Consider the following 13,519-nt stretch of genomic DNA (forward strand, 5'->3'; position numbering starts at 1 on the left):
TCTGCTGTCCTTTTCATCTTTTTAAATTAATAATATTTTTGTTTTAATCCATAGCAACATAGTTTTGAGTTTTGAAACTTGCATGACAATATTTTATTTTAGCCCCCAAACATTCCTGAAGTTTTGAGATTGATTCCATGGAAGTAACCATAAAACTATAGAGGGGTAGCTGAGCACGTGCCAGAACCATCATCCACACGAACACATTTCAAAGCAGTGACGAGTTGAATTGCTTGTAACACAGTGGTTGTCTGGAGTACATGAAGTCCCTTCTGTATTGAGTCCTAGGATTTTTCTTCAGTAACTTGACTGGTCTCTGGGGGTGTGGGGAGGACACGATCCTCTCAGGCAGAACCAGATTTCCACCTATTGCTTACATGAAAGGTAGGATCACCTACTTTTACTGTATTGTACATGATTTTATTACATAGCATAATTAGAGAATTTCAAAAGTGAAATGTAACAGCAATGCATTTTAGCATTCTTGCAAGAGTTGTTATAGAAACTGATGCCCCATTTCTATATTTTGTCATTAGCTATTGTCACCATATGTTTCAGTGTATCCTTACAGAAATAAAGCACATATAAATGAATGAATGAAGGGGAAAGTGTCCTATAGGTTAGCCTTTCATAGAGTGAAAGAAAGGACAATAGAGAATTAAGAACATTGTCATGAGTCCCAAGGATTATTTTCATATTTTGTGTCAAAAGTATTAAGTTTAGTTTACCGTCTGTAAATGACCCTTTCTGTAACTCATCACAATTTTATTATGAAGAGATCACCACAATTTCTTATTACTGGTCATTTATACCAAGACTAAAACCATTGAGCGAACATGTTTTCTATTATGTTGTAGCTTTCCAAAAATGTAGCAGGATATCCTCAAAAGAAAACTGAGATTCTGTTTTAAACATAAAAGCTCATACTTGTGGGTGAACCTTTCTGCAGTGCTGTAGATAACTGGATCCCCTCAATGAGGAGCAAAACCGTAGCAGGTTGGTGAGTGTAGTATGTGTAATAAGTAGTGTAGGATGAGTTGAATTACTTGTGGAAGTCTCAAAGTGAACCATGCACAGTTTCCTTGTAGGTGTCTGGCAAGAAAGAGGGCAAAATGGAATCAGGTGGGGCACATTTATATCTATAAGGTCATGTATCTTCGTAATGCCTTCAGTAGTGCCGGTTCTTGATGTCTCGTGCCAATGTTAGCATCTTCTGCAACTCACAGTGCCACCTGTGTGTTTAAACAGCCCCATGGTCAGTGTTCGTAGGCCTAATAAATAGGCAAGTACAAATGGTAAAAGGATTAGAAAAAGAAAGAGTAGAGGGATGAATAAGTTATTAGGGGAAAGAATGAAAGAGAAAAGAAGAAAATGAACAGAGCATTGTACATAGGAACTTAATTAAATACTTAGACTGAAAGAATAGACAGCACGTAACATGAATAAAGAGAAAGCAAAAAGCATAGGATTTGTATGGCAGTAGGGAAGTGTTCATGTGTTTAGCAGTTCATGCACTTGATTAACAGAACCAGTATTGTACATGGTTGTCTTTTTTTCCCCCTAGTAAGTACTGAAATCTCAGAATTGAGATTTGCCAAGGTGGAATCTGATGTGAAAGAAAATTACCAATTTTTACTTTATCTTTGTATACCTAGGTCCCTAGTATATAGTAGATAACCAGTAACTGTTGCTTGAATACTGAATATGTGCATACATCAAAAATTAAATTGGAAGTGATCCAGAGTATCCAGATTCTTTATAGAAAGTTGGACACATGGGAGTAGCACTTGTCTAAAAAAATTAGGCCTGGTTATGGATATTCTGTCATAAGGACAGAAATTATCCTTAAAGCCATGAAAGTAAAGAAGTTCAGTGAAATAAGAGCTTGGGGGGAGAAGAGAAGACTGAGAATTACCCTTGGAAATTCCATTAATTATTCGGACTCTTTGGATTGCAAATGACAGGAAAGCTATCCTAAACTTGTTTAAGCAGTCTTACAGGTGAAAAGCTCGGGATTAGTGCTGTCCCTAGGCATGGCAGATTTCATTAGGCTTCTTTTTTCTGTATTATACAACTTCAGCCTGGAGCTCTATGGTAGCTGCCAGCTGTTTCTGCACCTTTAACCTCTTTAACTTGAAGTTAAGGGAGCAAGAGGAAGAGCCACTTTATCTCATTGTCTCTATTTGATCTCATGCCCTTCCTGAACCAAATCAAACTGTATGGAGGATCAGCATGAAAATCTCTGATGGGGCAAGTTCCCAGTCTTCTGGCCTTCTTCCTGGAAAGCCAGTCATTGGATTCTGCTGTAGCTGGAATATTGCTATAGCTGTGTAAGTGCCTGCCTCAGTTGCTGTATTGCAGGCACATCACGCCTCCTTCTACCCTTCTTGGTGCTCACCTGAGACGGACCCACTTTTTTCTCATGTTCCAGGCTCCTAAGAGTTCTCTTGACCTTTGGCTTCCTATTTGTATTTGGCTTCCTAGTTGTAGGCCAGTTTCCTGAAGTTTCAGTCACCACCTCTACCTTTACTTTCCTGAGAGTTCTGGCCATCACATTTTCTCTGTCCAAGCTAAAAAGAAGAGGGTTTGTGTGTTCATGTGCAAAACAATGTACACAGTGGGACAAAAGCTGTCAACATTTCTGTAGTTGTTCTTGGTATAATTCAGCTAGGATTTTGTTTTTGTTTTTGTTTTTGCTTTTAAATTTTGTCCTCACCCTAGTTAATAAATGCTTCTAATTGTAAAACTTTGGGGGATTAAGAAGAACCTTCCATCAACCCTTCTTAAATTCTTCTTTGAGAAGAGATAAGTACTTTCTGAATAATATACCTAAGGTATAATTAAGTACATTTTGTCATTATTAGTGCTAGTTTTTCAGCATTTTGAATACCAGTATTTTGACGTAGATCTTCATAGTAGAAATAACTAAATAAGAGATCCATATTCTGTATGTATTGTTATTTCTACAATGGTAAGATTTTATTGTAAGCTTATAAATATCCTTGTATAAAAGAAAGTTGCTATCGAGTGAGAAAGGTAATTGCATTCATTTGTATGCACCAGGAAAAAATGTTGTCAAGCTCATTCTTAAAGGGCCTTCCAGGGATAATTTTTTCAGCCTTTTGATAGTCTTTTTAGTTTTTATTACCTTTATTTCCACAAAGTTGTATTTTTTCATGTCTGTCTTAGGGCTTTTGCTTTAATTTTAACCCCTCAGAAGTGATAATTTAGGGTGGATATAAACAAGCATATAAAAAGGAGGACTTGGAAGGTTTCTTACTGTCAGAGAAAGAGATTACAGATAAGGAAAGGGAGAAGGCTAGAATCAACCCAGTGGTATTGGTTGGAATCAGATATTAGTATGATTTCTTGGTTTTTCATATATTTACTGAATATATCTAGATATGTGTGTATGCATAGGTTAATGTACATACATAGACTTCTTAACCCTGTCTGCTGAAAGCACCTGGAAGCAATGACACCCTGGTAGCAATGAGCACACCTACCCCACGAGTTTTGGCTTCTGGCTACCATTCTTCAACAAAAGAAACCAAAGTTCCTTGGGAAAATGGCTGATCCAGAGATGGGATGGGAAAAATACAAGATTAGCCTGAAACACTAGGCCAGAAAGGAAGGAAGTTCTCAAAAAACCTATTGAAAGGACACAGGAACCAACTTAAAGGGGCGCTCAATGGCCAAGGCTGGTTCAATTTAAGGAACACAGTAAAAAATGGTAGTTTTGAATTATAAACCATAAAATAACTATTCCTAAGTCCATACTGACATAAATAAGTAATTGAATAAATAGAGTAGGAAGCACAGCTCTTCTTTTATAGTAGAATACCAATTAATAAATATAGAAGAGTAAGGGAAGTAGGATGTCACCATTATGCACACACCGTGGTAATAATCATTATTACTGGCAGGCAAGAACCATTGATAGATGCTAACATTAGTGGGTGAAAGTTTGATGAGAAAGTGGATATTTTCATTATCTCCCAGTATCTCCACATAAGATATTTATTATTTACAAAGGGAAATACAGTAACTTCATAATGGAGAAGACTGGAAGACACCACTTTAGCCTTATGATCAAAGTTAATATTCCCAGTAATAACACATATTACTGGTATGATGCAATGAGAAGGGTATCACTTCTGTAGTATTCTTGCCAAAATGCGTAATTATATTTTAATCATAAAAAAACATCAGCTAAACCCAAATTGAGAGACATTCTACAAAATAATTGGCCTGGACTCTTCAAAAGTGTCAAGGTCATGAAAGATATCTTAGAAAGCTAGAGGATCTGTCACAGATTAGAGACTAAAGAGACTTGACAACTTAATTCAGTGGGGGGATTCAATTTGATCCTGGAACAGGAAAAGGAAAATTTAAATAAGATCTGGGATGACTAATGGTATTATATCAATCTTAATTTCCTGATTTCAATAATTGTACCATGGTTACATAGCTGGGTAAAGGGCATATAAGAACTCAGTGTATTTTTGTAACTTTTCTGTAGATCTAAAGCTATTTAAAAATTTTCTTTCTTTTTTTTTTTTTTTTTAAAGAAAGGGGACTTGGAGTGAATAGATGACTTGTAAGGTCTCTTCCATCCAGCCTTATTGTTCTAGATACTGTAATGCAAAATAAAGAACAGCAAAGATTTAAGTACTTTTATCTCCCAGTCAATTAAGAAACAGGTTGAAGCAGCTCAAAATAGGATCAGATTCTAAACTGTCAACTCATTTAATGGACATGTCCTGAGCAACTACTGAGTGCCCAGTGCTGTACTGAATAACATGGCCCTTGCCTCCAGGGTGGTCACAGTCCATTGGAGCTGGAAGATACGGTCTTCACTTTCAGACACTTAGATCACTAAGGTCTGTCTTCCCTGATGTTTTAAAATAATGGAGTTGTACCGAATGGAATCAAATAGAATGACATAGAAATTGAGAAGTCTTGGAAACTTATCCAAAGTGGTAAGAACCCTCAAAAAGGGCCCCAACATTTTTCAATCTGGGCACCTGAAGAGTTAATGATAACCCTTAAATAAGATAAGCAACCTAGAAGGCCTTTGATATGAAATACTCTGTGTGTGAGGAACCAATAGGACATTCACATTAAGATTACCAGATAATTAGATATGCCAATATAGGTGGTATGGAGATGCTTGTATTTAAGAATACAGGACAATATAATCCTGACATTCCGTTAATGCTCATTTTCTGAATGATTGCACTGAATTCACCCTGTACATTTATATTCCCATTAGGACAAATTTCTGGATAATGAATTGTTGTTTTTCCTTTAGCAGATACTGACTGTGGAGAAGTTTGAAATATTTCAGGAAAATATAATGCAATTAAGTCAGGAAGTTATGACTTAAGTTATAAGCTCCGTTAATAAAGATTATATTTGATTATTGGGTATTTTTTCTCTTTTTGCCAATTTCTATTTTATTTTCTTTTTTTTTTTTTCTGTAGCCTGTGCTAAATGTAGCTTTGCATCAAGAAAATTGTGTAAATGAAATGGAAATCTCAGTGCCAAAATATATTTGATAACAAAATTTAAGAAACTGACTTCATGATGATAATTTTTAACAAAAGTATTATCCCTAAGGCTTTTGTGAATGTGATGCCTTCTTTGGAGGATTAGAAGTTTTGTATCCTATTTCTGCAGTAGGAGCATACAACATGTATGAAGTTTAAGTCTACACAGAATTGAAAATTCAATGTGGGTACTTTACTTTGAAACATATGTATACTGTGGGCCTAAGGTGATTTTTTATCTTTCATCTTTTTTAAGGATCAAATATCATTAGAAAAATAAGCCATGGGCATTACAAACATGGTCTAGTGAAATTCAATATTCACAACGACAATTCAGAATATGATCTTCTTGGGGAGAAAGTTAACCTACCACTCTAATTTTGCATCTAAATATCTTAGAGTGTGCCATTGGTTTTATGAAAAGGTTTTTGATCTACAATCCTGGTTAAGTTCAAAGAAAACTTACATTTTAAAGTGTATTCCTTTTCTGGGTATATTTACTTTGAACTATAGCATATAGTTTTTCTCATAATTCCAACCTGACACTATCTCTTTTTAAGACTTTGTTAACTTCAAGTGGTTGTAATGTGTGAAGTTTGGATTAAGCTAAAATTTTTAGAAAACACATGTTATGTATTTTGATTGTTTTGCATTTTAACACAGAACAGTTAAAAACTTGAGTGCCTACCAAAGCAATATATTGTATTCTGTTACTGTAAGAAAGAAATCACAGAAAATTGCCCTTTCCCATCATGTTAATAGACAAATGAAGCAGCTGTTGTTATTCTTAACATAGTTGTTTGAAAAACTTGCACCATTTAATGAAAAAGTCTCTATCCATAAAATTTAAATGCTCACACATGAAAAAAGTCATAATGTTTTGGCAAATATTGCTTTATTAGGAATGTGAATGAGGTGTACCTGCTTCATAACTGGAATTCTCTATTAATGGCATGAAAGTGTGGTAGAAAGCCAACTATAAAAAAGAAGATTCTGACACTGGATGAATGAACTTACTTTAAAAAAAAAAAAGTTCTTTCTTCAAGCATACTGTTTCTTTCTGTCTTTTTTTTTCCAGGCATGATTCTTGGGTCATCATTTCTACTCACCATAAATGATTTTCTCCTTAAAACAAGTCTTAGAGAAAGAAGTCGGATTCTGATAGGACCGTGTTGTGCTACTGCTAATCTGGAAGCTAAATGGTGTAAACACAGTGGCAATCCAGGCCCAGAACAATCCATACCAAAAATAACCATTGATTTAAGAGGAGGACTGCTACAGGTCTGTGTGGACTGGCTATGTTTTCCTCATAACTTTTTAACTAGGCTTCTGTGCATTTTTTTAACTGTTTGTCAAAATTGTAATGCTTGGTGTGGTTAGAAAGGGTATTGTTGGGTTGCTCTGTTATTAAGCTTTTTTTGACAGGTCTGTTGAGATATAATTCACATACAATCAACCTATTTAAATTGTACATTTCAGTGTTTGTTTTTTTAGTATATTCACAGAATCATGCAACTAATGCCACAGTTTTATTATATTTTCATCACCCCCCAAAAAGCCCTGTACTCACTAGCAGTCATTCACTCTTACCCCCAGCCTTCCATCCAGCCCTAGGCAACCACTAATCTACTTTCTGTCTCCATAGGTTTTCCTATTCTCAACATTTCATATAAATGTAATCATAGATTATTGGTCTTTTTGTGACCAAGTTCTTTCATTAAACGTGATGTTTTTAAAGTTCATCCATGTTGTAGCATGTATCAGTTCTTCATTTCTTTTTATGACCAAATAATATTCCACATTTTGTTTATCCATTCCTCTGTTGATGGGCATTTGGGTTTCCAGTTTGGCTGTTGTGAATAATACTTCTGTGAACCTTTTATGTATGAGTTTTTTCATGGATAGTTGTTTTCATTTTTCTTACACACACGTGCACATACACACACATGCACACACACACACACCTAGGACTGGAACTGCTGGATTATTAACTTTTTTTTAAAAGGTGTGAACTTCCTTAATTACAAAGTATTCTCTCCGAAGCACAGAGTTATTAATATATAAGGGCCATTTCCTATTAGCAGGTTCCTTAGACACCATTATGTCTGCTTACTAACACTTGACACATAAGTCACATTGCAACCTATTATAATTTTCCTTATGGTCAAGTAAGGAAGTTCCTGACTTCTTTCTTGATAATTTTCTATTAGGATAGAAGGTTTGTATCTGATCTTTACGTGATTTGATGTCCCCCAGACTTGACACAAATCCAAAAGAGAGTCACAATGATAGTATCTTGAAATGACTAATTTATAAATTATGGAGGCATATTAGACATGAATTTCTTTGTTTTCATCTAAAAGTTGTATTGCCTCAACTTTTCACCAGTTTTCTTAACAATGCACAGCTAGATTTGAGGAGCATTCTAATACCTTCCTGCTTTGTATTGTTTTGGAGATTTTCAGCACTTGTCAGAAACCTCCACATATTTACCAATAAGAATGTGGTTTTGTATTGCTTTATCAAGAATACTAATTGTGTTATCTTGTTTTCCAAGGCAGCAAAGTATAACTCCACATTAAAAACGAGCAAAATCCAAGTATATTAAACTCCACATTATAAAGCCACTATCTCTTGATAATTTAAAATTGATGAGAACAAAAGTAGACTTAGTGTCATGTACCTTTCTTTCATTTCTTAAGTCCAGAGAGCAGAAATTAAGCCTGAGACTTAAAACTTACCCGCAAATGGGGTGGTATATGAGAAAAATGCAACTTAAGCAAACTGTGGACTATAATTAACAATATTGTGATAGTCTTTCATCAGTTGTAACAAAGGTGCTATCCCAGTGCTGAGTGTCAGTAATGGGGGGGGAAGGGGACAGCATGGAGGGGGTATGGGAATTTTCTTTTTGGAACAGTAATGAATGTTCTCTGATTGGGGTGATGAATACACAACTCTGTGATTGTACCAAGAGTCATTGATTGTGCAATTTGGATGGATTGTATGGTGTGTGAATAAAACTGTTGTTGTAAAAAAAAAACTTACCCACAGGGTGTAAGGCTATTCTTTTCTACTTCCATCTTTTCTTTCGACTCTGATGTGTTATCTAGTTCTCTTAGGATTAATAGTTGTATTGCTTTTTTCTAGTATCTTCAGAGAACTTTAATATTATGAAATATATTTTCCTTTGACATTATTATTAAACTTTGGTCATGCTTCTGTTATTGACTAATATTCTTCACATCCAGAAAAAGGAAACTTGATCTTTTCTGTCAAAGGAAATAACAAGCCCTTTTGTTTGAAACTCTGCTGTATTCCTGTACAGTTGATTCTCAGGGCTGTGGAATCCTGGGTGTTGGCCCATCCTGACTAAATACAGGAGTTGAGAGTGTTCTGAGTTCAGGTTCATTGAGCATAGGCTCTATTTCTTTTACTCTGAGGAATAAAAGTACAAAGAAAAGAATCCTATAATCAAGATGTGTTTATTTAATCTCTTGACAAAAGATAGGAAGCTATTTCACAAGGTTATTATTATTATTTTATTAACATTTGGCCTAGAGAATCTTCAGTGCCTTCTCTCAGACTTAAGTAATAGGTGTTGTTTTCCCTCTTAGCTAACACAAGAAGTAAATTTATAAACATTATTTCACATCAAAATAATTGCATTATTAATTCAGTATTTAAAATTGATATTCACACATTAGATGATGTAATTGATATTCCTTTTCTTATATATTTACTCAAGTAATAGAATTTCATCCTGTAGGTCAGTTACTTCTTAGAAATTATTAATAGTTTAGTTATTAAAATTAAATTGAGCCTAGTTACAGTCTTGCATTAATTCAAATATGATTTTACTTAATTATCCCCAAGAAATGTTTATATTTAAAAACCACTAACATTTTTTGTGTGATTTTAAAGGTCTTCTGGGGTCAAGAACATTTGAATTGTTTAGTTCTTCTGCATGAATTACTTAATGAATATCTTAATGAAGAAGGAAATTTTGAAATGCAAGTTTCTGAACCAGTGCCTCAAGTGTCATCTCCTATGGAAAAGAATCAGACCTTTAAAAGTGAACAAAGTTCAGATGATCTACGGACAGGCCTATTTCAGTATATACAAGATGCTGGTGAGTAGCAGTAGCTTAAGTATCTGTGTGTTGACCAAATGGCAACACATCAAGATCACTTGAAAAGTACATTGTTAATACTTGTGATACAAATGTAGTATATAACCATTCAATCTCTCTTAAGGGGAAATTCTTGATTTCTTTCTGTCTCAAACTATATAAAAATGACCAACTGGCTTCTTTATAATCTCTCCTCTTATCCTTTTGCTTTGTTCTTACATTAATAAATCAACATGTTCCACTTTAAAAGCATGCAACTCTGCAACCCCATCATTACTGAGCTGTATCAGAATGCAGGAGGCATGCCAGGAGGAATGCCTGGGGGCTTCTCTGGTGGGGGAGCACCTCCTTCTGGTGGTGCCTCTTCGGGACCCACTATTGAAGAGGTTGATTAAATTGATTGGCATACACACCTTAGCATTGTTCCTCAGTAAAAAATTGAAGGACCCAAATTTGTAGCACATTCTGTGGCGGTTCAGCTGCTATTGAAAATTCCTGGGCATTCTCAATACTTGACTATGGAATATGTGCACAGGGAAAGGACATAACATTGCACTTTATATTAGCACTGTATTGTAACTGGAAAATGCAGTGTCTTAAATAAAGCTATTTAAAATTGGCATCAAAAAAAATAAAATAAAAGCATGCAACTAATTATATGTTCATTTGATAGAACCTTTGAAACTGCCTGGTGTCTATGAAGTCTTGTTTTATAATGAAACTGATGATAGTCCAGGGATGATGTTATGGAGATATCCAGAACCTAGAGTGCTTACCCTTGTACGAATAACACCTGTGCCCTTCAACACAACAGAGGATCCAGATATTAGCACGGCAGACCTTGGTGATGTGCTACAGGTATGTAATGACTATTCATTTTAAAGTTAAAAGCATTGCAGGAGAGTGCTGATAATATATTAAGAAAAATGTCTGGAGTACATGTATTTCTTCCATTTAGTAGTATCAGACAGATACACAAATCTACAATAGAAATTTTTAAACAAGGGTATCAGATGCATAATATGTGGCAGTATCAAGAGTTGTCAGTTCTACTCTTGGTAGTATGTGGATGTGTTACATGATCTCTAACTCTATTGGGACAAGTGAGTGTCATTCAGTTCACCACATGTTTATTGTGTGCCTACCATGTGCTTACACTCTTCAGAGTTCTAGAATTGCTCTAGGAAATGAAATATGCCCAATAAGGCCAGAAATGAATGAATGTAATTTTCATTTCATTTCCAGAGTTCAAAATGGTCTTGAGGTTTGAGGTAGGCTAAAAGGAAAGCCATCTAACCAGTTATCCTATTTTTTATGATTTGGTGAGTTTGTTACTTATCAGTTCCCTGAGTTTAACGTAAAATTTCATTGTGAATATCACAGCACTATTATTCTAATTATCAATATTCCATTGATCTGAATTTCTCTTACAATCTGTTTCTTCCTTGCTCTTATGCCTATTATTAGGTAGCATGGCCATCCACTCAAAACCTAGGAGTCCTCCCTGATTCCTCTCTTTCCCTGACTCCCCATGTCTAGTCCATTAATAGATCCTGTCAGTTCTACATCCAAAATATGTCCCTATTCCATCTACTTCTCTGTTTTCACTTGTATAACTTGAGTCCAAGCTACCATCATGTTTCCTACTTCAGAAGTTTCCTAGTTGGGATCTGTGCTTCTATTCTTGGCTCCCTATAATGTATTCTCCAAACAGCAGCTAAAGTGATCTTTTAAAATATAAGTTAGATCACATTACTTCTCTAACTTAAAAATCCTGTGATGGTGTTCCGGTTTGTTAGAGCTGCCATTATGCAAAATACCAGAAATGGATTGGCTTTTATAAAGGGGATTTATTAGGTTACAAATTTACAGTTCTAAGGTCATAAGTGTTCAAACTAAGGCATCAACAAGAGGAACCTTCACTGAAGAAACGCTGAAGGTGTCAAGAATACCTCCATTAGCCAGGAAGGCACATGGCTGGCGTCTGCTGGTCCTTTGCTTCCACGTTGTATTTCAAAATGGCTTTCTCCAGAATGTCTCTGGGATTCTGTCTTCACTCCTTTCTCTCAGCTCCTGTGCATCCTTGCTTCTTTCTCCCAGGGCATTTCTCTCTAAGCATCTGAGGGTCCTCTCCTAGCTTCTCTGGGGCAAACTCTGGGCTTCATCTCTTAGCTTAGCATCCCCAAGCATCTCCAAGTGCCAGCACCTGTGTTGGCTCTTGGGCTCTCTTAAGTACTCCAGGGAATCAAGACCCATCATGAATGGGCGAGACCCCACTGGAGTACATAAGAGAGTACTAGAGTACTTAAGAGAAATAGCCCAATCAAAGGTCTCACCCACAGTTGGGTGAGTCGCATCTCCATGGAAACACTCAATCAAAAGGTTCTACCCTAATCAAAAGACTAATAAGTCTTCCCCACAAGATTGCATTAAAGACCATGGCTTTTCTGGGGGACATAATATATCCAAACTGGCACAGAAGGCTTCTTCTAATACTTGCAGTAAACTCCAAATCTCTTACTAAGGGCCTACAAGGACCTATATGATCTAGCCCCTGCCCACCTCTCTGACTTGATCTTATTCCAGTCTTTCCCTTTGTTCTCCAGCCACAGTGGCTTCCCTTTTGTCCCTGAGCCTACTGCCTCAGAGTATTTCTTTTGCTTTTCCTTAAACTTTGACTATCTCTGCCTGTTCCCCCTCCCCCAATCTTTGTTAATTAGGTACCAGCTCAATGTCATATCCTGGGCTACCTCACCATCACTACTTCATTCCACTCTACATTTGCCCTATTTTATTTTATTCAGAGCTCTTATTGCTACTCAGAATTATTTTATGCATTTATTTGTTACTTGCTTATGAGCTTTCTTTCTCTATCATTAGAAAATAAACTCCTGGTATGTCTTGATGTGCAGATCCTGGAACACAGAGGCACTCAGCAAAAATTTTTTCATGATCAATGACCTTGCTAATCTGTACTTAACAAATCAGAGTAGTAATACAAATTGGAGTAGTCCATATATAGATATTAACATAGATATTATATTCTTATTTAATTATTTAAATTCCTGGTTATAATGTAATCAGATGTTCAACTTCTGAATTGATAACAATGAAATATGTCATTATTTGTCAAGTGAGCTAGAGTGTGCAGAACAATCCAAGTTGCCAGATGTCAACAATCTGTACTTTGATCCTTAACTCCTCAGGTTTGTGTTTTCTTCTATCAGGTTTGTATTCATGATTATCTTGTCTGCCAGCATTCTTGTGTTATTTTTGCTAAGCGAAAAAGCGATATTACTGAATTCCATGATCTTATTAGACTTGCCTACACACAGAACATCTGGAATATTTTTAAGCAAAATATACTGCTCATATACATCTTGTAAGGGTTCTTTCCAGCTGATTTTTGGGTTCACATTTATAGCTAAATGTTAATACATTTATTAACACTAGTCTGATAATTATTAGTGGTATTATGATATCAATCATATTAAATAGGACACCCGAGATAATGAGTACATTCACTAGTGACATGTTCTTTGTCTTCTTCACTGCCATTAGGGAAGCTGAAGTGGTTAACAGAATGAACTAGAGCTGGAATGCCTGGTATCAAATTCTGACTCCACAGTTTGCAAACTGTGTCTACTTTAGACAAGTAACTTAACTTCTCAGCCTCAGGTTTTGTTTTATTAGTTTATTTTTCCATCAATATAATTGTGGTAATAATAATGTGATTATTATAAGAAGCAGTATTTGTAAAAAGCATAGAACAGTGCCTGGAACATAGCAGATGCACATAGCATCACTATTACTATGACAGCCACTGTTAAAACTC

At 35.7% G+C, this 13,519-nt stretch overlaps 1 protein-coding gene across 7 annotated transcripts in view; it reads left to right on the top strand.

The window, feature by feature from the left end:
* The window catches only part of VPS13B (vacuolar protein sorting 13 homolog B), a 1,017,676-nt gene that overhangs the window by 840,100 nt on the left and 164,057 nt on the right, over window positions 1-13,519 (top strand). For all 7 annotated transcript variants that reach the window (XM_037803400.1, XM_037803396.1, XM_037803398.1 and 4 more), the window contains 3 exons: window positions 6,631-6,833; window positions 9,477-9,684; window positions 10,358-10,542. In XM_037803400.1, the coding sequence (XP_037659328.1) occupies window positions 6,631-6,833; window positions 9,477-9,684; window positions 10,358-10,542 (596 nt within the window). The remainder of the gene's footprint in view (window positions 1-6,630; window positions 6,834-9,476; window positions 9,685-10,357; window positions 10,543-13,519) is intronic.

The sequence above is a fragment of the Choloepus didactylus genome, chromosome 14 (genome assembly GCF_015220235.1).
Source record: "Choloepus didactylus isolate mChoDid1 chromosome 14, mChoDid1.pri, whole genome shotgun sequence".
Lineage (NCBI taxonomy): Eukaryota > Metazoa > Chordata > Mammalia > Pilosa > Megalonychidae > Choloepus > Choloepus didactylus.